At 36.9% G+C, this 27,927-nt stretch overlaps 1 protein-coding gene across 2 annotated transcripts; it reads left to right on the top strand.

Moving 5' to 3' along the window:
* The first annotated feature begins 155 nt into the window (after positions 1–155).
* On the top strand, positions 156–27,927 carry LOC105192846 (homeobox protein abdominal-A homolog). 2 transcript variants are annotated; one of them, XM_026134271.2, is made up of 4 exons: positions 156–930; positions 4,848–4,880; positions 24,895–25,232; positions 25,330–27,926. In XM_026134271.2, the coding sequence occupies exons 1-4, from the start codon at positions 180–182 to the stop codon at positions 25,378–25,380; spliced, it is 1,173 nt and encodes a 390-aa protein (XP_025990056.1). In that variant the 5' UTR covers positions 156–179; the 3' UTR covers positions 25,381–27,926. The 2 variants fall into 2 exon arrangements, with proteins under 2 accessions (XP_025990056.1, XP_011155407.1); XM_011157105.3 differs by having other exon boundaries at positions 24,895–27,927.

Here is a 27,927-nt window from a genome sequence, read left to right as displayed (position 1 = left end):
AGTGACGGATCATATCTCGTGATCCGTGGCGAAGACGGATTACGCGCGCGATGTGGCAGCTGCTGCAGCTGCAGCCGGTGGACGTGTCGCCGCGGTGTCGGTGTTGAGACACTCGTCCCGGTCGTCCCGTCCGGGCGTGTCTTCGGCATCAGACGTCCACATCGGCACCGACAGGCGATATGAGTACGAAATTCATAATTGATAGTATGCTACCTGCTAAGTACCAACAATTCCACCCGCAACAGTTGTTCTCAAGCGCGACTCCAGGTAGTATTCAGGCGTGTACGACGAGTCCGGCCACCGCGAGCCTAGAATCGAGTTTATCCGCGGCTGCAGTGGCGGCCGCGGCAGTCAATTACGCACATCAGCACAATTCACCGAGCCCGACGGGTTCGAGTCCCCAGCACTCGGGAAGTTCCGCTTCTACGTCACCGGCGGCACGCACCACATCCAGCATGTATCCGTACGTGTCCGCCGCAGCGGCTCATCATCATCATCAGCAGCAGCAAGCGGTCGCGGCCGCCGCGTTCGGCGCCACGTCCAGCATGGTGCCCGGTTTCGGCTCCTCGGCGGCATCCAGCGCTGCCCTGGCCGCCGCCGCCGCCGTGGACGCCGCGACCGGCGACAAATCCTGCCGTTACACAGCTAGTCTGACCGGCAATGTGGCACCTACATCGGCCGACCCTATGGTTAATTATACCCTAGGCCACCATCATCAGAACGGCGCTACGCCCGGTAGCCTCGTTTCCTCCGCGTCCGCATCCTCGGCCGTCTCGGCCGCCTCGGCCTCCATGGCAGCGGCGGCACAGTTCTACCATCAAGCGGCTGCCGCATCGGCCGTTGTCGATCCTTTGACCTCCTGCCAACAACCCGCCACCGGCCAACCTGGGATCTCGGACATACCTCGGTATCCCTGGATGTCGATTACCGGTGAGTCTCTTCGACGTTGTTCTTTTATCTTTTTATTGCGTTCGCTTCTATAACCGTCGATCGACGGGTATAACGCCTCAACGCGAGAATGTGTAACGTGTTGTCGTCGCGAGAATCACACTTTATCACGATTTTTACTCTGTGATACAAAATGGCTTTTACAAGTAGGCTTTTGAAAAATCATGCTTTACCAAACATCTTTTACATACGTTTTTTTTTTTTTTTTTTTTTAACCAATTGATTTTGCATTCATTCTTTGAATATTTCTTCACAGTTTTATTATGAATAGAGAATTATGGCTACATATAAATTTAAACATAATTTGTTTATTTAATTGATTTCTTTTCGTTTATTTCCATTAATGAATTATTTAATTGTAAAAGTGCTGCGTTATGTCTGTTTTTTGATAGAATGCAGATTCAATGTTCTTATAAATCTTTCATATTGCATGATTGAAACAAAGAATGTACGAAGAATTATTGCATGAAACTGAGCATGAAGTTGATAAGAAATATTAGATCTTTATTACAGTTCTAATTGAGTAATATCAAGAATGTGTAATAAAAAAGTATCGATAGAGAAATAATTAAAGAGCTGTTATTATATTTATACTTACATTATTAAACTTATGTTATTATTGTACGTATTAGATATATAATTATATAAATATATCGTTTATCTATTTAATTTATGAAACTACATTGCCTACTATTTATTAACATAAAACAAATAAGAAATTATAGATACATTATCATCGATTGATTAGTTTTATTTTAAATTTATTTTTTTAATTGTATTTTAAGTTTATTGAAAAGAAACTGAACTTATTTTGCATGAATTTTTTTTTTTTACAAATTACATAATTACAAATTACCTAAAAATTTTTCATATTACATAGAAGTTTAATTCAATGGAAAAAGTTTTTCTTCTGAATTCCTATAATTTACTACAATTATGTTGGAAAGCATAGTTAACAATTTGTTTAGGCGTGATTATAAATACTGCATGTTTTTTTCTGAAAAAAATCCATGTGCATTAATATTGTATAACATTCTTTTACACCCATTTCCGAGGAAGATTAATAGTATTAGAAAATTATAAACTAATTATTTTATAATTTTACACGTATTAGAAACACATACATGCAAATACAGAATGTTTTTAAAATCAAAGTAGTTTTTAGAGCATATTCTATGATCGTAAGGATGAAGAAGAGTCATATGAATATAGAACCGACTTTCTTTGCGCTCAATATTAATGTATGAAAATGATAAAGAAATTTTTTATTTCTAATGTCCATTATTTAAAAATTTACTTGATACCATACCGGTTTTGTTACGCGTAATTACAAATGTAGCAGCACTGACAAAAATAATTTGCATTGTAATTTGAAATGTAACAAGCAATCTTCGAAGAATACACGGACGTAATAGCAAGTTAAAGAATGCACTACACACAATTCGATTAGAGTCTCTGTTAGAAGTGCTGTTGTTAGCACACGAAACTTGAAGTTATTCCGATGTCGTGCATAATACATCGTACGTGTGCCTTGTCGAAGAGAGCCTTTGTCCGCTAAAAGATGTTAGCTAGGACAAAGCGCCGACGGTATTTATCGCGTATATTTGCGGCGAACAACGCAGCGGCCGCGGACCAGCCTGTTGTTGCGTTCCTGACGCTGACTCGCTGACGCGAAAACTGCGCATTTTTACGGTAACGTGAAACGGCACATTTCATTGCTTTTTTCGCGTTTGATATTGTTGTGACATTGTACCAACGGCGCGCGAAATAACTCCAAGAAGTTTGCGTGAAAAGGAGCTCCGTTTACTTCGTCGCGAGGGCGGTAGAAGCCGGTTAACTTGTCGATTCGCGGTTTCCCTTGTGCACGAACGGCATAGCGATTCTACGGTCACGGTTAGATTTATCCTTCTAGGTACTCCGACTTGAGAGACTTTAGGCATAAACTTCAATTGCAACAATCGCCGTATTTGTCACATTCAAACGTAGCACCGTCGACTTAGCTGAAATTCACGCGACGAACGAATTAAACGCGTACTACCTTTCGAGCCCTAAATTATTTACCACGTATTTGCAATAAAATTTCTTGGAGATTGGTTGCACGATGTCTCTCTCTCTCTCTCTCTCTCTCTTCCTCTATCTCTCTTTCTCTTGCGCATTTGTGCCAATGTACTTGCGTTAGCATGCAGTAATATAATACAAGGCATGCACCCGGACGGGGCGGGGGATTGCGGAATATATTGCGATTAAGTTGTAATCTTTGAATATGCAAATTATTTTCCGAAGCCCGTTTCGCTATCAACACGTTATAATAATACTTGACGTTAACGCATTAACTTTCCGTTTTGCCAACTCGTGAGGTCCCGCATTATGCCCGCCACGAATCATGATTACATTCGTGTAATTTCTAATGCGCGTGGCGATTACGTCGATTCAATTCAATATTCTCCTTACTTTTTATTGCTTACTTATTATTGTTGTTACGTTATTATTCTTTGTGAAGAATAATGAATGATCGAGTTAGCCACTGATCGTCGGCCATTGAAATATTAACTTCTGGGTTTACGTAGACGTTATCTAGAAAGCTAAATTGCTCTTTTATAAATTATTTTATTACAGCAACTATATCTGTTTGGTATAATTGAATTTCTCAGACTTTCAGGGTAATCCAGTTTCGCATTCTGATCGTTTTAATGTATTCTTTTACACAATTTCGTAATGCTGTTTAAATTGTTACTTGATATCTAATGCTGCCACTTTATATTTAAACTTTTTATATTTACAGCGTTATCTTTTACTTCGGTAACATTCTCGCACATTATAAACGAGCAGCAAACCAATTTGTTATTATTTTCACCGTACCATGGTGTGTGTATGTGTGCAAACGGGGCTTCTAATTTTATTTATACATTCCTGTCTTCTATATTTGACATATTTCTAACCTTTTTCAAGCATTTACAGTTTTTTTTTAACACTTTTACTATTATATATCTATTCATGCATCAATAAGTTTCTTATCTATTTTATAAGTCTATAAGAATAGCTTTACAGTCTCTTGTGAAGAGAGGTGAATGATTCAGCCGACAATATAGCGTGACGATTTTAGTTAGCGAGACTTTAGTTGAACCAAAATCATGTCGACAATTTATAACGCTACGTTTTTCTTTCTCTAATAATTAATAGTGTTTTGAATATTGATCAAATTATTGAATTTTAATTTAATTACGAATAACAATGAAATGTGCGATCAGAAATGAAATAAGCGAAAACATAATAATTTTATTAATATTAATTTTCTACATTATGAAGTAATGTGCAGTAATAAGGTAACCCCTTCATAGATTATCTTATTATTATATTGATATACATTCGTATATAGTACGTGACATACGTCAATCATGTAAATTTAGCTGATTCGAAGAACATGCGTATTTCAACACTTCTTATCTTGACACAGATAATTTTTAGAAACATTTTGACTTTTAATCTGGGGGGTCAACGACAATTTCTTGCAAATTATTAACGTCGCGCTAACTTTATCTTTGACACTTCCGACCGTTTGTTTAATGTTTTCGTTTAACTAAGATTGTAAGAGTTGCGTAGTTTCCTTTTCTTTTTCGATTTTCTGCTTTCTGTTATTTGAATGTTTTGCATGTACTCCTTAATATTAATACATGCACTGAATCATAATAAAGTAAATTTATAATAATACGCTTAAGAAGTCGTGCTCTGTGTCACGTTATAAGCTTATCTCAAATTCAAGCGTAGGTTTGCAGCTCCAAACTGCGCATGAAGTTGATTTATATGTATTATCTCTACTTGATATAAGAAAGAAGACAGAACGTAATTGTTGAAACGTACACTTTTGCACGGATATTCTAATCAACTTTTTTATTTTCCAGATTGGATGAGTCCATTTGACAGAGTGGTGTGCGGTGAGTACAAATTATTGTCGCTACATGTAATGCTTTTACACTACTGCTGCCATTATTTGCATTGTGTATATAATAAGAGTATAAAATATATTCCATATTTCTGCGAACTTAATTGCATTGAAAATACTTGAAAAATTGATCGTTATTGTAGCTATGTCTTTACATCGACATGGTCCGTTGTCTTCATTATTCGGTCGGTCTTTCTTCCGTTTTCTTACTATAACTGATGATAAATAATTCCATTTATTCGATTTTCTAAAGCTTGAGTGATGCGGCAGGAGAATTAAAATTTCTTTTTACTTTCGCGGATGTAATCTTTAATTACTGCGATTCACTGAAGAAGATACAATAAGAGGATTGGAACGTGAGAGTTATTGGAATTTTTGTAATGTACGCACTAATAACAGCGGCAATTCACTGATTTGAGACAACTTAGCCTGTGCAGAAAGTCGGTTACTAATTTCTATTGAAATCTCTAAACTTTTTCATATGCGACTCCACATAGCTTTTCCTTAATATTAATTGTTCTAACTGAAGAGGACTTAATATCAGAGGACTCAAACATATTGTCATGTAAATATAATTTCTCAAAGTTTTCTTTTAACTCATATAACTTATTATTTGCTCGACCATTACTCTTCCTTTTATATTACATTGCAAACGAGCGCAAAATATTTATTTTTCTTTCAATTTAATTGATAAATGACATTACATATTAACGTGATGAAGAAACTACAATTGGCGTGATCATATTTCGATCATGAAGAATAGATCTATCTTTCTCAACTCGGTCCTTCATAGCTGGACATCGTGGTCTCCATTTGATGCTCATAGTGACTCCATAGTGACTGTGTTGGCAAAGATACTCTGTTAGTGGTTTGCTATTGTCTTTCGAGAGATAATGATCCATTAAAAATCTGATGTATTCGGAATAGATTTAAACCTGTATCTTTGGCACAGAGAATAGAACTCTTACGCCACGATCATTACAACGAGAAATAGATAACTCTTTGAAAAAAGAAAAATCTATTACACATGAAATTTTATTATAAAACTATATGGATGATAATTGTAAAAGATCAATTTTTAATATGGGATCTGTATGTCTCAAAGTCTTGGAAAGATTGGAATACAAGGGATACGACTCTTCTCAAATACAGTTTTACACTCCACATGTTAGTCACATTTCTTTCTTCGGTTTAATAGAGAAGATACTTGAAGCATTATGGCTGGTTCCTTTCTTCTGAAAGCGATGACTTGCCTTTTCTCTAAGTTTCAACATTGACCTTATCCAGATACACATCACGCATTGCATTTTCAAAATTAGAGAAACAAAGAACAGTCTTCAAAACGTTTTCTTCCTACATGATTGTGCAATTGCATTGTGACAGTGCCAGCAGGATTAGTCGTAGGTTTAATAAATGGTTAGTCATTAGTTTACGATAAAAAATGATGTAATCCCACGCATTGTCGAGGTGTCAAGGTCATCGTTCGGATCATTTACGTGAATCGCGCTACCGGGCGGCACACGCTAAGTCCTTTACCCTATTCATTTATGTTAGTTGTGCATGCAAGAAGGACATGTATATGGGCAACTACACCTGTCGTCACCGTGATAATGTTAGCTGCGAATAATCTCCATGACTATCTTTTATACGGCCATTTACGAGTCCACAATAGCGCAGTAAATACCGATTAGATAAAATTAAAACTTCAGCCGACGGCTTTTATCGCGATGGTTTGTTTACATCAGACGGATCATAATTTCAAATAGGCATTGGCGATCACTGTAGGAAGTTTCCAACTGTGCGAAGGGAATGCTTAGTTCGGTAGGAAATTACATTCCGATATACTCAAACGGAATATATCTATTTCTGCATACGTGCAATCGGTCGATGAATCAGAATACGCGTTCGCCGTTATACGTTTATACGTCCAGCTGTTTCTTACTAATCGCGCGCGTTAGCGATCTACATATATTTCAAGTTACGCCACTATAAACATGTTGAAACCGTAATATTTTATTAACATCAGTTATAACGAATTTATTGTATTTAAACTAATAAATATATTAGTAAATGAAATGTAATTTAAATAATGAATGAAATAATAATTTAGAAGCGAGTAAATAACAATATACGCCAAATAATAAAGAATAGCAGAATATAATAAAATAGAAAGATTAAATTTATATTGTGTAAATTACTCTACCTAATTAATTTAATAATGTACTTATCAGTAAGTATATCATAAATTAATTGGGAGAAATCATTTAAAGTTGAAAGAATTTTTTATGCAGAATAATTCATGTATTTAAATGTAAATATTCGCTTAAAAAGTTATATAACCTAGTTAGTTTCCTAATTTCAATTTCACTGAATGTCTTATCGTTTCTCACGCTAAAGGAAAGAAAATTTACGAGTAGTATGTGGACGCTTTGTAACACTGTTATATTTATCGTGTTTTAAATTCAATTCATGTTCTCGTGAACATTCCTTTTTTTCACTCAAAGCTATATACCCTTTGTTGTTTTCATTGATTCAGTATATGATTAATACATGAATGTGCTATGCTTCGAGATTTAGAATCGGCTTTTTTTTCGAACCTGTTCTCTGAGGACGTTCGTGTATCTCATTATCAAAATTTGTAACGTTCGGAGAAACAGACTATCCTGTAAGTTGTGATAAAAAGGAGAGGATGGACAAACAAATTCATTGCCTTGTTTATTCAGTATATCTTTCTCGAAAAGTTTATAAAAAGCATTACTCTATTTTTTCTTATTTTTCTCTAAAAGAATTGTCTTCTCGCCGATTGCATTGTAATATATCGAATATTATAAATGATAATTGTAATTTTGTGCTTTCTTCATATGATGCGCATAAATTACAAATGCAAAATCATAATATTTTTGAACACTATAATAAACTAACTAAAGAACATCAGATTCTTCAAAATCCAAGGATTCACAGAGATCCTTTCGAGAACGATTATTTTGCGTTCGAAAACACAAATCCCAAGCTTACGAAAATTTGAGGAAAATTTCTTTCACGTTCCGTTGAGCAATTAAAATTAACGCGACACTAAATGTGGCAACCAAGCGAAACTGTTTGCGTGGACGACGTACGAATTTCTAATCTGTCTCTGGTACGCGAATATGGGAACATATTCTGACATTGTGGGTTCAGAGGCCTGCGAAGCGTCTAGCTGGATTACGGTGTGTACATGGGGACTAGCAGGAGATAATGTATAATTTATAATCAGGCCGATCCGCCGACAACGGCGCACCACTCTACAGGCAGAGTCCACTGCCCCAAAAGCCGCCAACCCCTCATTAGCATTCGATGATGGCTGCCGCGTCCTGCAGCGTCGGTATTATCCCATTTCATCGCCCCTGCCTCCCCTACTTGGACCTCTCTCTTCGTATTCCCCCGCCTCCGATCTCGTCTGCTCTCCCCGTCCCTCACACGTAAACGTTTCCTCCCTCGCCTGGGTCGCATCAGCATCCAGCAGGTATCCGGCATTGGCTAGAAAAAGAATAGCCCCCATCGAAATTTTATCCGGAAAATTTCATCCCGAATTCTGTTTTATGCCATGACCCGGCGCGTTTTCTATACTTTTCTATTTTACTCATTGCCTTCTCGATGCGCCATTAATATACGTTCCTCGCCCAACTCGAAACTCCACGCGGAACGTTGCGCTGCGGGGAAAGTATAATATAAAGTCTAGACGCGAGCAAACGTGTAACGTTTGTATTTTGAGACGTGCGAAATTGGGGGTTGGGTACACAAAGCGGGTCGTAAAAACTAGACATTGGGGAACGCGGTCGATCGAAAAATTTGAGAGCTTGAGGGACATGGGGGGGGGGGAGACAACGATCGAGATTTTTACAGTCGTCGATGCGGCGTGACCGCTTTTGACATCTCCCGAGGGAAGCCACGTTTCCACAGACAGGTTAGAATCGTGTTGTCACAGAGATTATTGAAACTGCAGTTTTATGGGCCTTAAAAGCAGTTTAATTGCCGTTATATAAGTGTTTATACGCTGCCAGGTTTGGCCTCCGCCTGCGCCACCCCAAACGTTTATTTTATGGTCATACGGCGACGGCGCGTACCCCGTTATGTCGCGTGCCGAAGCCATCACACCAGTCAAATCCTCAGGCAGGCCGGTCGATTCCGAATATCGGCGTATGTTTACGCGATGGCCACCCTGAAACGATATCTTACAATGTAAGGTATTCGGATCGGCTGACCGAGGATTTGACTTATACTTAATTTTAGGAAAGGGAGAAATTTACACCTTTGTTTACACTCTCAAATTTTCTTTTAAAGGAATAACTTTAATATTGACTAATAACTAATTGCGCATTAATATAATGTTATGGTATTACACACAATATAAAAACATTGTAAACATTGTGACATATATTATGTACTTTGTGAAAATATTTCTTAAGAGCACTTTAAATGTGATAAAAAAAAAAATACTACAATGTTTCACATATTGAAATATTCCTGATGATACATATATGTTTAAATATATTTTTGTATATTTAGCCATAAAAATATATTATCATTTAAACATTTTCTTCAGTTATTTACGTTACACATTAAAAATTTAAATTCTCGAAAGAATTAAAATTTTAAATTTTTGTCTAAAATATTCCGTTGTACTATGATACCGGATACAAAATTCAGCATATTTTTTTTTTTTATTGCTGTTTCGAATCGGAAAATCATGCGCTTCCTTTTCTACTTCTTTTAACTCGTAACTTTTTAACTCTTCCTTCCGAATTCTCACTTTTTTCAGGCTTAGACTTTCATCCTTTGTCGCTCGTTGCCCATTATTTTTTCTCTATCGTAAAGGCAATAAACTTTACCTAATTCACAGAAAGAGAGGAACACAGCTAACACAAGAATCGAAGATTTTTTTCGACGCCTGTAAATCACGAGGTTGTTTCATGCTGAGTCAAGTGAAAGTAAAGGCTTTGACGATCGTATCTTACACGAAAATCAACCATGTCACGTTTACGATAAAGGACGTTACGTGCATTCATACCCCTTTTTCATTGATGTATCTCTTTCTTGTTTCTTTTATGGTGGATTTTATTTAAATTGCTATATACGAATAAACTAAAAGTTTTAAATGATTTTGTTTTTCATGATCTAAACAGGCGTACATTGCCATATTTTTAATTGATTTTCTTTTCCTTTTTGTTTAAATAATAATTGCTCCCGTATAACTTTAAGACTACGTTATAATAATTGACAAATTACTTTAATATAAATATAGCTATTACATGAAAAAGGAATTTAATATTAATCTACGTAATAATGTGCAATCCATTTTATGTATTATTTCTATAATAATTTTTGCAATCAGGGCTACTAACGTTAATGGTATATCATCGCTTAGTTTACTTTCTGCGATAGATAATCTTTATTTATATCGCTCGAACTTTATTGCACAAGTTTGACATTTACAATGTCTAAAGCCTTAGGATTAAGTTTTACCTCTCATGATTAAACGGCAAGAAACGGTTGCTGTGTTTAAAAAGATAAACGTTTATCCTTCATCTTAAAGTTAAATTCCAATAAAATGTACATGCGGGTTATGAGGATGTTGTATGTGGCTTTGTCCCCTCCGGCGGCATGTAGTCACGTGCACTTTTAACAGAAATAAGATATATTATTCGTATTTAACTTTACATAGTTCAGTTGTAATATCATTTTAAGCAAACGGATTACTTAAAAAAATTCTTCAATGTTACATTAAAATATTTGATTCACGTTCTATTCTCTACAGATTCTTTGACAAATTTGAAGATTTAGTGTCATTCTTCTAGCAAAAACATCAGTCATAAATTACCGTGCACATGAGCCTTTTACAAAAAATAAGTATCGAAAAAAAAAAATTATAAATACTAAAATCTTATTTTTTGTAATTTTATTTTTAATTTTAATTTTTTTTTAAATTTTCAATGAATTTGATCTTGAATAGACTTGTTATCTGAATATAAATTGTTAAGATATTAATATCAATATTGCAAACATAAAATTTACAATAAACGATGAGTTTTTTTGTGGTCAAGAAAAGGATGATCTTAATTAAAAGAATAATCTTAATGAATAAAGAAAATATAGATAGAGTGGTTAAATTTAGGACGTCCCGTATATCGCGCCGTGGTGGGCGTTTGCGATTGCCATTTATAACTACAAAGGTCTGAAAAATCGACATTTGTGCGGTCATCGCCGTATGAGGATATTGCCCGATGCGTCACGTTGCCACGATGATTAATATTTGAAAGAAGAAAAAATTATGACAACTACACACAACGCAAAAACATTATCTCTCTATTTCTCACAAGTCACATACTCGTTTGCACTAATCTGTGTGCGAAATTGGAACTTTTGTGCTGTGAATTTTACAGCGCGAAATTACATGCAAATATTAAGGAGCGTTGAAAATTGCTTTTTTACAGCTGTACTATACCATTTCTAAATTAATAGTACACGATGTATTTACCTAATAAATATTCATTAATTAAAAATATGTTTTTAGATGTCAATTTTTTGCATTCAATGATGTATAATAAATATTTTTAATTAATATTATTTAATAGACAATATTTTTTATATAAATATAAAAACCATTTCATATATTTAGTACGCGAGATTAAAATAAAATAAAATTTATGTATTTTTATTCATGACTATTAAAATATGCAATTATTGATGTGTTATCTGTAATATGCTTTCATCTTGTCACAAAAACTCATGCTTGAGGTGATTTTATAGACTGTTTTATATACAGTAAAGCTATTAATAATTGTAAATGTAGGCAAATATGACGAAATCGTTATGCTAAAGACGTTTTTCAACAAGCGATTAATTTGTATCGTTATTGTAAATTAAATAATAATAAAACAGGGCACTATACTTTTGGGATAAAACTTTTTATTTTTATTTTTGTGTAAAAATATATTTGTTTATGGTTGTTGACATTTTATAAAATATTGATAAATAAAAAAATTACGAAAATTATAAATGTACAAAAATCATTTACATACAAGAATTTGTGGGATATTCAATCAAGTTTAAATAATTTTTGTGTAACGTGTAATTTATATTTGAAAAAAAAAACAACATTAGCAAGTAAGATTGAACTTTGAAGATCATAATTCTTCTGAATCGTTGATCAAAGAATGAACTATCGCTTTAATGGAGTGTTATGGCGTCAAATGAAACTCTAAACAATGATATCATTATCTACTCGAATGCCGTTGTAATCTCATTAACTTACTTTAAACAAACAGCGTTCGATGCACTGTGACACTCACCGCTTGGCAGCATTAACCTTTCAAATTAATCCAGAAGTAGCCGCGTGAATTTAATTCAAAATTTTCACAAATTTTCATATTTCGTACGCGCGGAATTCGACAGCATATTTATGATGTGTTGCGATATTTAGTGCAGAAGATTAAGACGACATTGTTCAGATGCCATTGCTCGCATCACTACCCTCGAAATATTCCATTATACGAAGCGGGGACAGGGAAAGCGGAGGATAAAGAAGCTGACGGGTGTTAAGGTGTTTCATATTTTCGCGGGAAAGCCCAGCGTACGAGCCCGACGCTGGGAGAAACGTCGTCCGCGTAGTTACGGAAATGTACGGCGCTGACATACGGAACGATCTTGTCCGTAAGAGAAAACGTGCTCGACGCCGGTCTTCGGACGCGGCGTAAGCCGTGTACAGCTACATACCGGCGGCGCTCTTCGCCGAGCGAGCGTGCTCCTCAGCTTCTCCGCGCCACACTGCGAGGCATAACATGGTGGCGGAGGACAGTCCCCGGCAGGCGCTATCGTAACAAAATGCGGCCGTTTGCATAACACGACGACGAGCAATTCGGGCAGGTTTGACGGTGCGCGATATAGACCTTTAGCCACGAATATCCAGGGGAAGGTTCGGCGAGTTTGTAGACGCAGGGATGGGGAAAAAGAGGGACTAGCGAGCGGAGACGAGGGCGAAACACGGGGCAGGGGTTCGACGCGACCTCCCAGGGGACTTTTGTGTAATCTATGCCGCGATATAGCCAATGGCGAATGGTATACGCCTTTCCCCTAGTGTCATAGGCGCGACGTTGTAATTGCTAGAAATCGACATCTCCGCACATTTGCATTTTAGCATGCGGCTAAACGTCTATAGTCTAACAGTCGGACGCTTGTTTGTCAAAAGTATTATTTATACAACGTATAACGGGCTACCTTTGAGAGGGATTGTACGTTTCACCCGTCGGGATAGAGTTACTGTTACGAGACGCTAGAGTTCAATCGTTCGTAAGACGATCCGTTACCCTAAGCGATTTATATACATAATCTATGCTTTGAGCTATTCGCGCTGGCGAATGCGGGAACAGTTATCTTTCGCTTTACCATAATAAATATTTCTCACTGTCATAGTTACTCGTAATTTTACGATGTAATTCCTACAAGGAAATGAATATATCTCTCTTCTAATCAGCAACCTCGAATAAATCGTAAATCATTTTGCATTGCACAAGCGCGGCGAAACGAACGTGTGTATTTGTTGCACTTATCTTCCTTCTAGGATGATAGTAATTTATCTCCTTTATAATTAACTTTTTTTTATTGAAGATGGCGATTATAAATGTTTTTGATAAGGGGCAATACCTAATAGATCGTATTCTTTTAAAGACTCCGACGGCAACAGTTTCCGGAGGTTCCACGATAGGAGGAATAGGTGGAATAGTATCATAGAACGATTCGGTTTAGATATGGCACGGAATACTCTTCGGCATGCTGCTTCACGGTGCACCGCTGCTTATCACGTCTGTTATTTCTCGATAAAAACTAAGGGCTCCATTTCCAGCTTCTTTCGTGTCGGTGCGTACCTATCATTCCTCCTCGTTCTTGCTCGCTCTCTCGCGCTTTTGAGTACCCGCGTGTGTGTGTGTGTATGTGTGCGGGTACATACCTGTTTATTATCAAATATGTATTAACATATATATATATATATATATATATATATATATATATATGTGTGTGTGTGTGTGTGTGTGTGTGTTTATACACATATATGTTTTTATTTCTGTAACTGTTACATTCATTAGTGGTACATATTCGAAAGGGCATACATGTTTTCTTCTGCATCTGCATCCGTACGCACACGTGGTACACGCATCTCGGTATAATTCCCAAATATTGCGATGCGCATCCTACCTCCGTTGTACGTTCGTGTACACATTCACACATTCGCGCACTGCTTTTCCACCGTGTACAGAAGTTACTTCCGTACCTTGTGCCGAGTCGGTAGCTGGTAAAAGAGAAGAGAAAGGAGGAGAGATAGGGGAGAGAGAAACGGAGGGTGCGCTAGGCTATAACAGGAGCTAGAATCGTTACCAGTGCTAGGAATCGAGTGCGCATGTGCCCGGAATCCCCTTTGTTCGCGTGATATGTCCAAGCTGAAGCGCGGAGCGCCCAAGAAGCAGCGACGAAGCGCGTAGGAAAATGAGAGAGTACGTGCGCCGAGCGAGAGGAGGAAGCTTCGACCTCAGTGCTTTCGAACGAGTTTTTTTATTTTACAATTACAAGTACAGTTGCTATTGTACATATATTTATCTAGAATATAGACTAGCTTATAGATTATTTGTAAGCACAATTAAATATTCTAATTTTGAATATGTAGCTGTATAATAAGAATCTTTAGTAAAAAAAATTTTAAGGCTACCGTGTTGAATATTATCAATAGAGATATCGTATATGGTTTCATATTTTTATTTATTTATTGATTTATTTATTAAATTGCAATAATCCTATTTTAAAATTGACATGTTATTTATTTTGATGCCTGTTTCTCACGGTTCCGTTTGACTGTAAATCTATTAATTTAATAATTGTTTAGTTGTTTACTTAATATAAATATTTATTAAATTTGTAAAAGAATCGCTAGTTGTTGTGTTCTAATTAAATTAAAATGTGTAATAAACGAAATTAAATTAAAAGTATAATAAACGAAATTGGAAAGTATAAAAAAAAGAGTATGCTGTAATTTAATGATTTTCTTAAGATCCAACGAGTAAAATGCAAAGAAGATGTAATTCACTTCAAGACGATTTATTGGCCGAGATGCGAAATTCTTGTTTTTTCAGAAGACTCTGATATTTTGAGATAAATCTGATAAAGATATACCTGTTGTCATTCGCTACCTAGGTACATTTTTGAGCGTGACGGAGAATATTTTCTCTCGATATAAAATCAGAAAGTGCATTATTTGTGTATATAACATCATGTGCCTCGGATGCCTTGGTTATATACAATACATGACGTTTGTCTTAGTCTCAATAAAAGTATTATAAGCCATCAGACTCAATAAAGCCAAGGATCTCTGATAACTGTTAGTTAAATTTATCTTAATAAAAGGGAAGGTCAGCGAAAAGTATTTATTGATTGAGTTGTCAGCAGTTAAAGCTATCAGCAATAAGTCCGACGTGATGTTAATAGATCTATCGTTGATAGATTTTATAAATTTGAATACACTGATATGTAATGTTATTTATTAACCTACCGGTTAATTTATTAAATTACCGGTTCTGCATTTAAATATCACACTTTAATGGCAATTTAACAATGTGTCATTAATTTCTGTATTACTATTACTGTATATTACTAGGGATTTCTGAAATTATTAAATAAAAAAGAATATATTGATATAGAAAACAAATACATTCGATCGCGATAATTTTGGAAAGTGCACATTTCAAAGGTGTAAAGTTCAAAATGATCGAAAAATTTGGACGGTTTTTCGATATTTTACCGAGTATTCAAGTCGAGTGACGTCAGTGGGAATGGAAAAGGGTGAAAGAGGGTGCGTAACACCAGCTAATATCGTAAAGCCGCAACGTGCTCTGATTAAAGGTTATGTGGATCCTAACATTTCTCACTACGACGACAAACACATATATATATATATATATATATATATATAAGATATCATCCCTTGTGGGTGATACTTTTACCTTTAAGATATAAACTTTTTGATTTATAGATATTTGATTCGATATTAATAATATACATGTAGAATTTACAGTAACGGATATTTTATTTAAAGTTTTGAAATGTTAACTTATACTAATAAAAAATAAGCAGTACATTACATTTGCCAATAGTTTTAAATTGTTTTTTTTTCTCTTTAGTATTATCTTTTATTGTACTTGAATGTGAACTAACATTTAATGCAATTATATATACTTACAACAAAATCTAGTTAACTTTTTTCATTGAGTTCGAATTGCGTATAATCTGCTCTGTGTCTTTGCTTTGCGTTTTAACTCTACTAATGAGTAATAACCCTCAACATCGCTGTCTTTCCAGACTTATTCCGTGTCTCGTTTTGTATCTTTCGGAAGCCATAGTAGCCCAACGTCGGATGTTCTAAATTGCACGGGCACGACTTTTATTAGCGGAAAGAGACAACCGTGGCATTTGCATGTAATGGCATAGGGGGTGGATTGTAGTGAAGTGTGGTAGCACAGGGAGTGTCGGAAAATATGAGAATGGTCGGAAAGGGCGCTGTAGGGCGTGAGAGAGAGAGAGAGAGAGAGAGAGGGAAAGAGAGACATGGTAGGGACGTAAGGCCGTAATTAGAGTCTTAGGGGGTAGCTGTTCGCGCTGTTGCCCTGTCGGAGTCAGGAGTGGGGACCGTTAGTCAGAATGTAGAGGGTAGCAAGCCTCCGTTATGAGTTTTAAGAGGGGGATGGAATGCTTGCCAACGGCATTCTAATACTTTATTCTTTGTTTCAAAATTAAAATTTAATCTTGTTTTGTATCGGTCCTCACCTTCCGGATGAGATTGCGTGTATTTAAAGCTTGGCGCTTTGCCAGCAAGTTTATTTTTAGATCTGCTGCTGCCAACTGCACTTAGAAATTCTTCGGTAAGACAAATTAAATTAATATGCATATAGCGCAATTAACACGCGCACCATACTTATTTAAATAATAAAAATTACGCAATCAATTGCAATAAATTTTTGAAACGCGAGAGAATTGTATTTATTTAAATAAATTCAGCAGCAATTTTATTGGTATGTTTGTATCACCTGGCATTATCCATACAAGGAATAGATAGTTATCGGGATTCCTGCGGGCGTACGGATGAGTTAACGATTTTATAGAAGGTGTTGTGACATTTACACACCTCCTTCACGAGCACTCAATTATATTTACGTGCTATCTACACGCTCGTATTGCACACGCGACAGTACGTGTCATATGAAATTTAGCACTTTTAGTAATTTCATAACGGGAACAGCGATTAATGCAGAATTCCAACATTAACTCTATTAATATAAAAAAAATTAATACTATTATTAATAACATTAATACGAATATTCTATATGATTTATAATTAACGTGATCTTTACTATAAATTGGAATAATAATTAAATAGAAATAAATATAAAAAACGATGCATTAATTTTAGGTAATTAAACACATGCTGGTGTCTAATGTTTCGTCATGTCGTTTGAATTTATTACTCTCCGTCATCTTGGATTTTTTCGTGCAAAGTCGTTTTGCGCAGCTCTCGAATTTCTAAAATGCCTTTTATCAGTGCATGGCACAATCATTCCGACTTTGGATCTCTCTTATAAATTTTCCTCCCGACTTTACAATTTCGTGGGAGATTAAAGCTCTTATTGCCGTCGTGGCACAGTTGGCCGCCATGTAAGAACAACTCTGCACACCGTGAAAGGCGCCGCTGCGCCATGCATCTCAGCCCTCACACTCGATCTTAGGGCGGGCGAGGTATCCTCCGTGTATGCACGAGCGAGCACTCTGATGTGTGTGCGTGTGGTAGATACATGCCGGATAATGGGAGGCACCCTTATGGATGGCGTTTGGGTTCCATCGGGAACAATGGAGCGAACTTCCCCCTCTCACCATCCATCCTTGTCGGAATCCTTTATTGCCGCCCATGTATATATATATATATATATATATATATATATATATATATATATTTGTGTGTGTGTGTGTGTGTGTACACGTACACACAAACGCATGATGCTGTATCCCATATATGTATATACATATATACGCACACATATGTACATATCTGCCCCCGTCCTACCAAAAACGCTCCCCTCAGCGTACCTGTATACTTCACATGTAGTCTCCAACTAGCTGTCCAACCAATCAGGATTTAAGTCTATTGCCGACCGTGACAGACGCTACGCGTGCGCGGGCACCTGTGTATCCAACTTGCAGCCACGGTGGTATTAGTATCATCTTTGTGGCTCACATCATTTTATGTATATGTCTGAACGTTCATGTGTTTTTTTTCCACAAAATGAATTTGGACTGTTTGGCAAACGTAAACTGTTTATCAAATAACTTGTTTTCCTTTTTAATAAAGATTTATGCACTAGTGATTGTGAATCGCAAATATTTACCCTTCTTTATTAAACACCTTAATAATAAAATATGGAAGACATTTTATGAAAGTTTGTTAATATAGAAATTTAATTTCAATTATTTGTGCTCGTAACATTATTAATCGATTTGTAATTTAACTTACCTTTAGATGTATAAAGAATGAACTGATAAAGATAAAATTTCTTATAAAGTTAATAATCGTTTTGAAAACTGTAAGTGAAGATTGCTATAAATATATACGTGTACGTTGAGAAAGTTTGCCACGTGTAACTTCGTCGCAAAGTGTTCTGAGGGGCTCGTATCCCTCTCTTCTCCATGTGATAACTGGGGAAGCGATAAATCGTTTTCGCGGTGGTTAATGTCAGTGTCAGGTCGGCCGCACAGCAGCCACCGAACGGAGCACGAGGATGCTCCAGTTTCTCGGTGAAATCGGTGAAAATTTTTTGAATTGTCTCGTCAGCACATCAGCACTTATATCTTTTTTATTATAAATTAACGACGTGATATGCTGACACATACGTATAAGTGGCGTGAAGAATCCTTTGTTTTTAACTTAGAGGAGCAATTTGTAGTTTGCAATTACGACTCATAATAATTGATTTGATATACAATACCGAATAACAAAAATTATATTATAAATAAACTCCTTTTATTGAACTCTTATTTTAAGAAAAAGCTATATTCTAAAAGGTAAAAAATTTTTGGTTTTTATGTTTTAAAATTTCTTATTTCATTATTAACAATTCATTATTTCTCAAAGAATCATTTTGTACATTTTTACTTTATAATTATAACTAATTACCATTAATAATTATAGTGCCTGATTTACTAATTACGTAATATCGATTTATTATTGTGTCCTGTTAAATTCAATGTCCTTGAATCATAAGTTATCGTATATTCAAATTTTATAGAGTAGTTGGCCTTTTTAATTTACTGTAATTAATTAAATCACACAGAACATTTATTAATAGCATAAAGAAAAATTATTCTATTACTATATATATATATATATATATATATATATAAAAACAATATTCGATAAGGCTACTTAAAGATTTTAGGACTGGAAAGTGACAGGCTCTTCAAGTAGACCGGACAGTCATTCATTCCGACTGGGACAAAATAGCTGGTAGAGACTGCTGCGCCGTAATAGCGGCAATAGGGCCAGGTCGTCGTAAATCTAAAGAGGCGATTAAATGTCAACCGCGTGCCTTGTGCGCGCCTCCATGCGATTTTGGTTCTTCTCACTGAGCAGCGACATGTGGTCAAAAACAATAACCCTTTTTTTCGACGTTTGCTTCAGTTTCCATTCACGTAAAGAGAAAACATTCTAAGAATTTATACATAGTATCGATTTATACGTATAGCATCTATAAAGAATTTTTCCTTGTATAAAAAAAATTTCTATTTACAAATGTTTATTTACAAACATTTTATCACGCAAACTATAATTTATATGTTAGAAAACAATATATTTTAATTGAAATTGCTCAATACTGTAAGCTTTAAAAAAATTAGTGCCCTATGATACAGTTTCTCTTATTAATTACTAGCTTTTTTAGTCGAAAACGTAACATTTTTTCATGAGACTATATAATAATGTAATATATATTAATAATAAATTAACATATATAAATAATAGTGTAATTAACTAATGTACAAAATGGCATGAAATCTGAATTATAAGTCGAAATAGGAACGTTCTATCTCTTGTAAAGAAATCTAAATTTTTAATTTCTTTCCGGATACTAAAATAAAATTAAAACAAAATGCTAAGACGGATAATTTAATGACAAAATTTATGGCGCAGAAATAATATTCCATAATGACTGATCAATTTGATTCCGAGGTTGAGATCTGGATAGATAATCACCTGAATCTCTTGCTTCACGATGATGTATTGCCAGATGAGATTAATGTTTCAAGTGAAAAAACAATATAGCATAGATACACTCGAATAAGCAGCGTGCTTGGCAACAACTTATAAGGAACATATACAAATTGTAAAATTATCCAGTTACAAGTATGAAAGCTAGCGTAATCAAAGCGCGTTTTATTTAAATTGGTCTTTAAATTAGAGTAGATTTAATCGCGGCCTCTTTCGTGTATCGCTCACAATAATTACCTGCGAACAGCAGCCCGCATAAAATTTACATAGCGAACTTTCCGCGGTGGTATCGGATACGTACTGGCTGTCTGGCAATAAGCATCGGGGATATAACCCTTCCGCCGTGGCTAGAGAAAAGAGCCTGCGTTATCGGTTACGGAATAGAAATTATAACATAGTCTGTGAATTCCCCGCGTGTAACATTTCGCGAACGTTAACGCGAACTTCTCCGGCCTCCCGATCGTCCAGATTCCAGCCACATTTGAAATTTTTCACGCGACTTATGTCTCCGATAACCGGCGACCATGCATCGGCAACAAGCCGGACGCGATTGGGGTTCGCGCGAAGAGGGAAGAGGCGCAGTTTAATGAACGACGGATAGAACAACGGTGTGTATCTACCGTCTGGCATAGCTGAATAATCGGCGAACGGCCTTGAAATACAGTCTAACCGGATACCTGGCGACTGGGCGAGACGTGGGCAAGAAAAGTGCGGGGATTAGCCGCATAAATCGCGCCCGGAGTTGGAATCGCGACGGAACGGACGGCGGAGTTATCGTGGGCATTTTTCCTCCTTGGCACTTTCTATCCCTCTTGTTCCTTAACATATCTCATCCACTCTCCTTCTCCGTTTCTTTCACATTCCACCTCTATTCCCTCCCCCTTCTCTTAACGTGCCTCCTACTCGGTCCTCTCCAACTCTATCGTTCTGGCAGAGGCTGCAGTGACCCGAGACGGCGATCAAACGAGTCGTGGGTCGTGGCTACGCCGTATCTCCTCTCTCGTCCCTCTACTCCTCTACCCTGCTCGTTCTCCTTCATCTGGCAAACTGTCTACATTTTTCACCGGCTCGAGATTTTATTTGCCCGCAGCGCCGCGAAATTAAGCCGTTTTGAGATATTTATGAATGGATCGCTGAGGGGCTCACGCATGGTCCCACCGCCGCTCGAACAAAGAGGGGTTAGGCCGTAACGCGACATATCTAGACGCGAGGGTATGCGATTCGCAGGTGCTATCGAGACTAGACAGTGTATGCACTGTCCGGCGACATTGCGAAATCTCTCTAACGTTCCATCGGCCTCGCGTATATTATTTTTTTCCGAACAGTGTATACTGCCATCTGTCACCGTGCTGGAATTTTTTCTATTGTGATATTAATGAATAAGAGGCTAGCTAATCTTCGGGGACGGTATTTAAATGACCCTTTTTTCAGAGCGTTCTAATGATAGTGCGTGACTCATGAATAAGTTACAGATATTTATTCTTATCTCGCACTTGATATGCTTCGATCGAAAAAACAATACGACTACAGTGTTATGACTTGAATAGTGTCGGCTCATTTACATAGCGATGACAATATTGATCGCGCTGAATGAGTCTCTTCGTAAACGCGAAAGTATTTGGGGTCATCTGGCAGTATCGAATACGACTGTTCAATGTATAATAGAGCTCAAAATACAGGTTGCCGACAGATTATTTGTATAAGGTTTAAAAAGGACTATAATCACATTTTATCTTCATCCAGCTTGTCTAATGGAATGATATTGAAATGATTCGATCAATTAAAAACGTTCGTTATGATTCAATTCAAAGTAAAGATCGAATCCTTGGGTAGCTATATAAAAAACAAAATGACGCAAGTTGATTTGATCAAATCTGGATGCGTATAGTAGTACGAACTGGCGGACGTAGCCTGACAAACTTCCACAATATCCGCGATTGTTCCCTAAGCCCCGAGCTGCATGCTAAAGCAGACCTAAAGCAGATATTAAACTTAGTATATGACCGTAATTAGACACAGGCCTGTGCTATCCATAATGGCGTATTTCTGTGCGCGCGTCTCATCGTGTCGCCCTTCTGTAGAGTGGCAATGGACCACTGGCAATTAACTATAATTTATTTGTCTCCGAATCATTTACGACAAAACGCTAATTAACACTTTGCAACGTTCCAGAGATAAGTCATATCTATCTTTTATATTTCATGCACGAGTTTCTATTTTTTCTTTTTTACGATAAACTCAATATGAAAAGAAAAGAGTTGTTGATTTTTTTCTATCTTTACGTACGTAAAGAAAATTATTAATTGCTTATCAACTATCCTTCTTATATTTTCTAAAAATTTTCTTTGAGAAAAGTAAGGTTTTTTTGTTAATCTCATCGGGAACGAATACCCGCTTCGTGGCTTCTGGTAAGCCTCTACCTCAGCGCGCAATTTTATTCTCGCCGGATAAATTCTGGCACAGCGGCATTAGTTTTCTCTCCGTCGAAATTATTGATAATACTCGCACACCAGCACTTCGCCGATGAGCCATATTTATGGCGAATGGAGTGGGCGCAATCAAGTTCACCCGTCTTCCAAGACCGACGTGACGGGCCCTCCTAGAGTCGGTGGAGAGGATGCAACCAAGAGTTTTCTGGCTGCTGTGCTAGGCTTGCTCCCGCGTGATATGCCGCCAGGAGGATGGAATGGTCTCCCCTCTGGTTGCCAAGGTAACCTATGTCCCACCCTTCGGGCTTCGGTAACCACCCCGTGGCTGCAACGGACGTACGTGTGCCAAACTGACGCACACGACCGCGCTAAAAACGGTGTTGATTCGCACCAATACAGACGCGCTTGGTCCCACCACACGTACGTAAAAAGCGGCGGAATTCGTGAGTGTGGTCGCTGATTCAGGTACACGCGTACACCGACGCGAGCTCGTGGACCGCACTGGCGAGAACGGCCATGCTGAATTCAATATCAGCATTCTCTGCATTCTCCAAGAGTTTTCTGCTCGGCCCGGAGCGATACGTATTTGATGGGTCATCCTGCATCGGGAATTGCGCACGTGCGTGTCATTCGAGCACCCGATCGCTATAGCACGAGTATCGTTATGACGGAAGATAGAAAATACGGCGCCACTCGCTTAAATCTGTAGGATAATGTCCCCTTCACTCTTTGTTAATCCGATTTCTCGACATACGATTCCGCAAGGTCTAAGCGCGTTGGCTACATCTATACGTTGCTCATAATTTGAGCATAATCGTAACTCTCGTGAATGGCGTTCCTGTCTTTTACGAAATGTTGATGATTTATACGCTTTACTTTTATTTATTTATTAACATGAATGTGCAGCATCTTAAATAATACGTTCTTCTTGGTTACAGATTCATTACAAAATTTATGATTAATTTTTACACAAAAATGTAACGTGTATCATTTTTTCACAGTTTTTTAATTTTTGACAGTAAATTATTTTGTTCATTAAATCGTAAAGTTTTAATAAAAAAGAAAGCACTGTTACATTTTATGTGGTTAGGTTGAATCAAAGTAAACGTTTTCATTTATAATGTATGGTATTTTTAATGCATCTGTGACTAATTGTTACAAGTACATCCCTCTGAGCTTTAACCAATATAATAATTAATTTTCTCACTTTTTATCGTGTCGATACAAGCTTCGTATTCTCGTAAAATAATCGGAAAGAAAAGTCTTGCTATCTTTTATTGGTCAGTAGCACGCATTTGCTTCATCACGAGGCAGTAATATGGCCACTCAGCGTCGCTGCGCGAATGATGGTATTATGGCTGTCCACTCTTTGCACTAAGGAACCGGTTTCTTAGCGATCCTCGGGAAAGAGACGCGCCTCGCTCGTGGCGACAACTGAAAGTGAAATTACTTTTTTGAATTGATTACGAAAATATATATGTTCGAAATTCAGCGGTGACATTGTAGCGTAATGAAATCGTTTAGCAACTATGATAGTTTAAATGTTTCTCAATAACGTTTATTTATTGTTCCTTGATTATTGTATACATTTGACTTGAATTATTACCGTTATTCAGTTATAATCAACTCATGTTGTCACAGAAACCGTTTCGAAGTAGATATTCATCCCGCAACATCGCGCCAACTTTTTTTTACCTGCGCACCGGCATTTCGATTCCTATCTTTAAAACCCGTAAAAAAATTCAAAGTTGCCTGTATCCTTGTTTATGACATAAACTTCTGGAGAAAGTTAAACGAGTGAAGTAGTACTAGAAAGAGTTCGTTGTGAGTAACTTTCCTGCAGAGCTTCCTGAGAACTTTCTATTTTTATTCATCCTTTTTTTACGTGTATTAACCCTCGCAATAAGCGGCAGGTTGAGAAAGAACATTTTTTTTTTCTTTTCAAAGAGAGAGAAAGTGAGGCGAGTTAAGATTTACAAAGGGATGAAAAGCACTTAAGATGTAAACAATATAATTCTTTATTATAGAAATATGGAATATATGTATCTTTATTACTCGTTATTTTAATATATTTGCAAATTTTTATTTATTAATTCAATGCTTTTAAATTGAAAATGATTTTCAATATTAAAAAATTTCAAAACTGCATAAATTTGTTTTGCACATTAACGTTACAGTTTGCCATGAAAAGTGGAGTCAAGAGACTATGGAGTGGTCTCGTAAATTAGATTTCTTAACGTTTTCAGGTCCGAACGGCTGCCCGAGGCGCAGAGGCCGACAAACGTACACGCGGTTCCAAACACTGGAATTAGAAAAAGAATTTCACTTCAATCATTATCTGACGCGACGACGACGAATAGAGATCGCGCATGCACTCTGCCTAACGGAACGACAGATCAAGATCTGGTTCCAGAATCGGCGAATGAAGCTGAAAAAGGAGTTAAGGGCGGTTAAAGAGATCAACGAGCAAGCCAGACGCGAGCGCGAGGAACAAGATATGATGAAGAAACAGCAGGCGGAGAAGCAGGCCAAGTTGCAGCAGGAGCAGCAGAGCGCCGCCCTTCAGCATCAGCAGCAGCATCACGTAAGCGGCCTGGAAAAAACGCAAAGCGATCTTCTGAAGGCAGTCAGTAAGGTACCCACATAGGATACCTTACTGAGTCGACTCTCTTTCTTTTAAGGAAGACACAAGAGACTGGAGCGGCCTGGACGAAGATTCCGAAGCGAAGTAGTTGGTAAGGTCGATCACGTAGAAGATCCCGAGTTTTCTTCCTCTCATCTTCGCACGCGAGAAACAGGTACGAAACATCTGACGCAAAAGATTTTTGCGATCTTCCTCAAGTCGGTGAGCCGGTGCTCGCAAGTAAGAGGACCTTGTGGATGCGGTCATCGATCTTTTTTCTTTTTTTCTTTCTTTTTATCAAGTGGGAAGATAGCGAGAATTTAAGAAGCCTGGAAGATACACAGAGCGCGATCTTCTCTGGGCGACCGAAAAAAAGGTACGACGAAATGCCTTGCTGAGTCGGTTCTCTCTTTTGTTTTTTTTTTAAGCAAGCAAGAAAAATAAGTAGATGTTACGATAGTAAAAAACTCGAAGCATAGAAAATGAACGCACCCCACCCCAGCTACGTACTTACTTGGCTAGCCCCCGAAGGGTGACATGCCGCCTCGCACGGGGCTCAGCCTGTGACTGATTCCTAGAACGTATAATGTATATTGTTAGTCGGGTGCTACACAATGAGCCATCGTGATTATCAAGCGGTGAACGTACGAATTGGCGCGATACTGCCATGGAGAGCCAATAATTACGTCGAGGCGGTGAGTAGACTAGTTAAACGAGCCGAAACTGAGGGATTAATGGTCGTATGGGCCGACAGAATCATTAACGACGACATTTCGATTAATTGATCGAACTTTGAAGGAAGGAAGTAATTAAATCAAACTGCACACACACACATACACACACACACGAACGAATCGGCATCCAATTGCGCAAAACTAGCGAGCGAGATAAGTGTTTAGCTAATCTGCGATTCATCGCTTACTTTGTACGTGCGAATTTTCGTTGATTAGCTAGATCTCTCTTGTAGAATGCATCGATCGATTTCCGAAGGAAGATATACGGTGACGCGATAACTATTTCATCATTTTCGACGTAGAAACGTTTTATCTTTAACGTCATGCGAACACTTCCTTCGTACGATCACTAAGCGAAATTACAAGGGGCATAAAATTCGCGACGTTCATGTTGGAATAACGAACGTGTCTCTCGCGCGATTGCGGACTTCCGGTAACTCCGATACTCCTTTTAAATATCGGTCTACAATTATAAATAACGGGCGTACACGACTATTTTCCCCTACGTCGTATTTTTTCAGTAAAAAAATTCGATGTTCGCGCGTTTATTTTTTAAATGAATTAATGTATTTAGCTAGGTGTTATTTATGTCGATTTTGTGTATTAAAATTTGTACATTATAACTTTGAATCACTGAACAAATAAATTAGTTGATGATAACCAAGTTTTATCTACATATGGGTTTTATAGAGAAAAACTATATCTTGCTTAAAGAAAAAAAATTCTGATTTTACAAATTATATAACAATGCATGTATATGTGTGCTATAAAATTACTTTTTCCTCGAAAACAACTCTTTCGGTACGCTCGATTTCGCACAAAGAAAAAACCTATACTCACGGATATAGGAAAAACATGCTGTTTGTTTTTCAGCCATTCCGACACGTCAATTCAGACAAATCGCAAGAAATGAAACTTTCTGTTAATGAAATATAGTAAATTATTTTAGAAACAATAAAAAAATTTAGGGTATTTATTTTTTTACCAACGTGAGTAAAAGTAGTATCCTATCGTGAGCAATAAAATATCGTTGAATTCGCGAATTTCGTCGAAGAAGTATAAATGTTGTAATGGAAAAACGTAAACGATATTCTCAGACATTGAAGAATGAGGTAACGTGCCGTGAGTATATAAACATTGATTTTTCTCAAGAATATATCTTTCTGAATGTTGTTTCTTGAAAGCGTGATATAGATGGTAAATAACTGTACAATATGCTTGGCAACCGCACTTTGTCAAGATTCTGACAAATAGTAATTGTCTCGATTATCCTGCCGTGTCGATAAACAAAAGAAAATTATACACACACACAATTACATATAACATACGGTTAATCTACTTGTCATTTCGCGAGAAACATTTTAATCATAAATCTAAAATGTGTCACGTGCTAAATTTCATGACTTCTTTTTTAACGCTCAATCTAGGTTATTATAATTTTCACATTTTTTAATTATTCCTTTCTGCCGTATATTGGAGATTAGACACACACGTAAATGTTTGCAAATACACACGTATTAATTTTTATGAAAATGAACAACAAACGCGGGAGAAAGTAAAGTACATATACACGCTCGTATATACGTACGAGAAACACGAGCCACATTACCGGACGAGTATCTCACTCTTACAATTAGTACATTAAATACGTAATTTGGTGTCAGGGTAGACTTTTCCATAGATATAGAACCCGTTGTTGGTATTACTTACTTAGAGTTCGTAAAAAAAGGAAGAGATAAACATGAAAGAAATAACCGATATATAAATTATTGCCTAATTATTTTTTTCTCCTCCCTGTTAGCGCGATCGATGCATGGCTCTTGATTCCTTACTATTTTGATCAAATTTTATCCAAAGTAATTTTAATTTAATAGCTATAAAATTGAAAAAAGTAACATTATTGTTATTACTCAGCAACACAA

This window comes from Solenopsis invicta, chromosome 8 (assembly GCF_016802725.1).
Source record: "Solenopsis invicta isolate M01_SB chromosome 8, UNIL_Sinv_3.0, whole genome shotgun sequence".
NCBI lineage: Eukaryota > Metazoa > Arthropoda > Insecta > Hymenoptera > Formicidae > Solenopsis > Solenopsis invicta.
The sequence above is the reverse complement of the archived record's forward strand: the minus strand, read 5'-3'. Positions and strand labels throughout refer to the sequence as shown.

Excerpts from the sequence above, each read along its gene's own strand:
- LOC105192846 (XM_011157105.3), top strand. The coding sequence starts at position 180 with ATGAGTACGAAATTCATAATTGATAGTATGCTACCTGCTAAGTACCAA. Across the intron at positions 931-4,847 it reads TCCCTGGATGTCGATTACCG|ATTGGATGAGTCCATTTGAC; the intron begins GTGAGTCTCTTC and ends TTTATTTTCCAG. Across the intron at positions 4,881-24,894 it reads ATTTGACAGAGTGGTGTGCG|GTCCGAACGGCTGCCCGAGG; the intron begins GTGAGTACAAAT and ends TAACGTTTTCAG.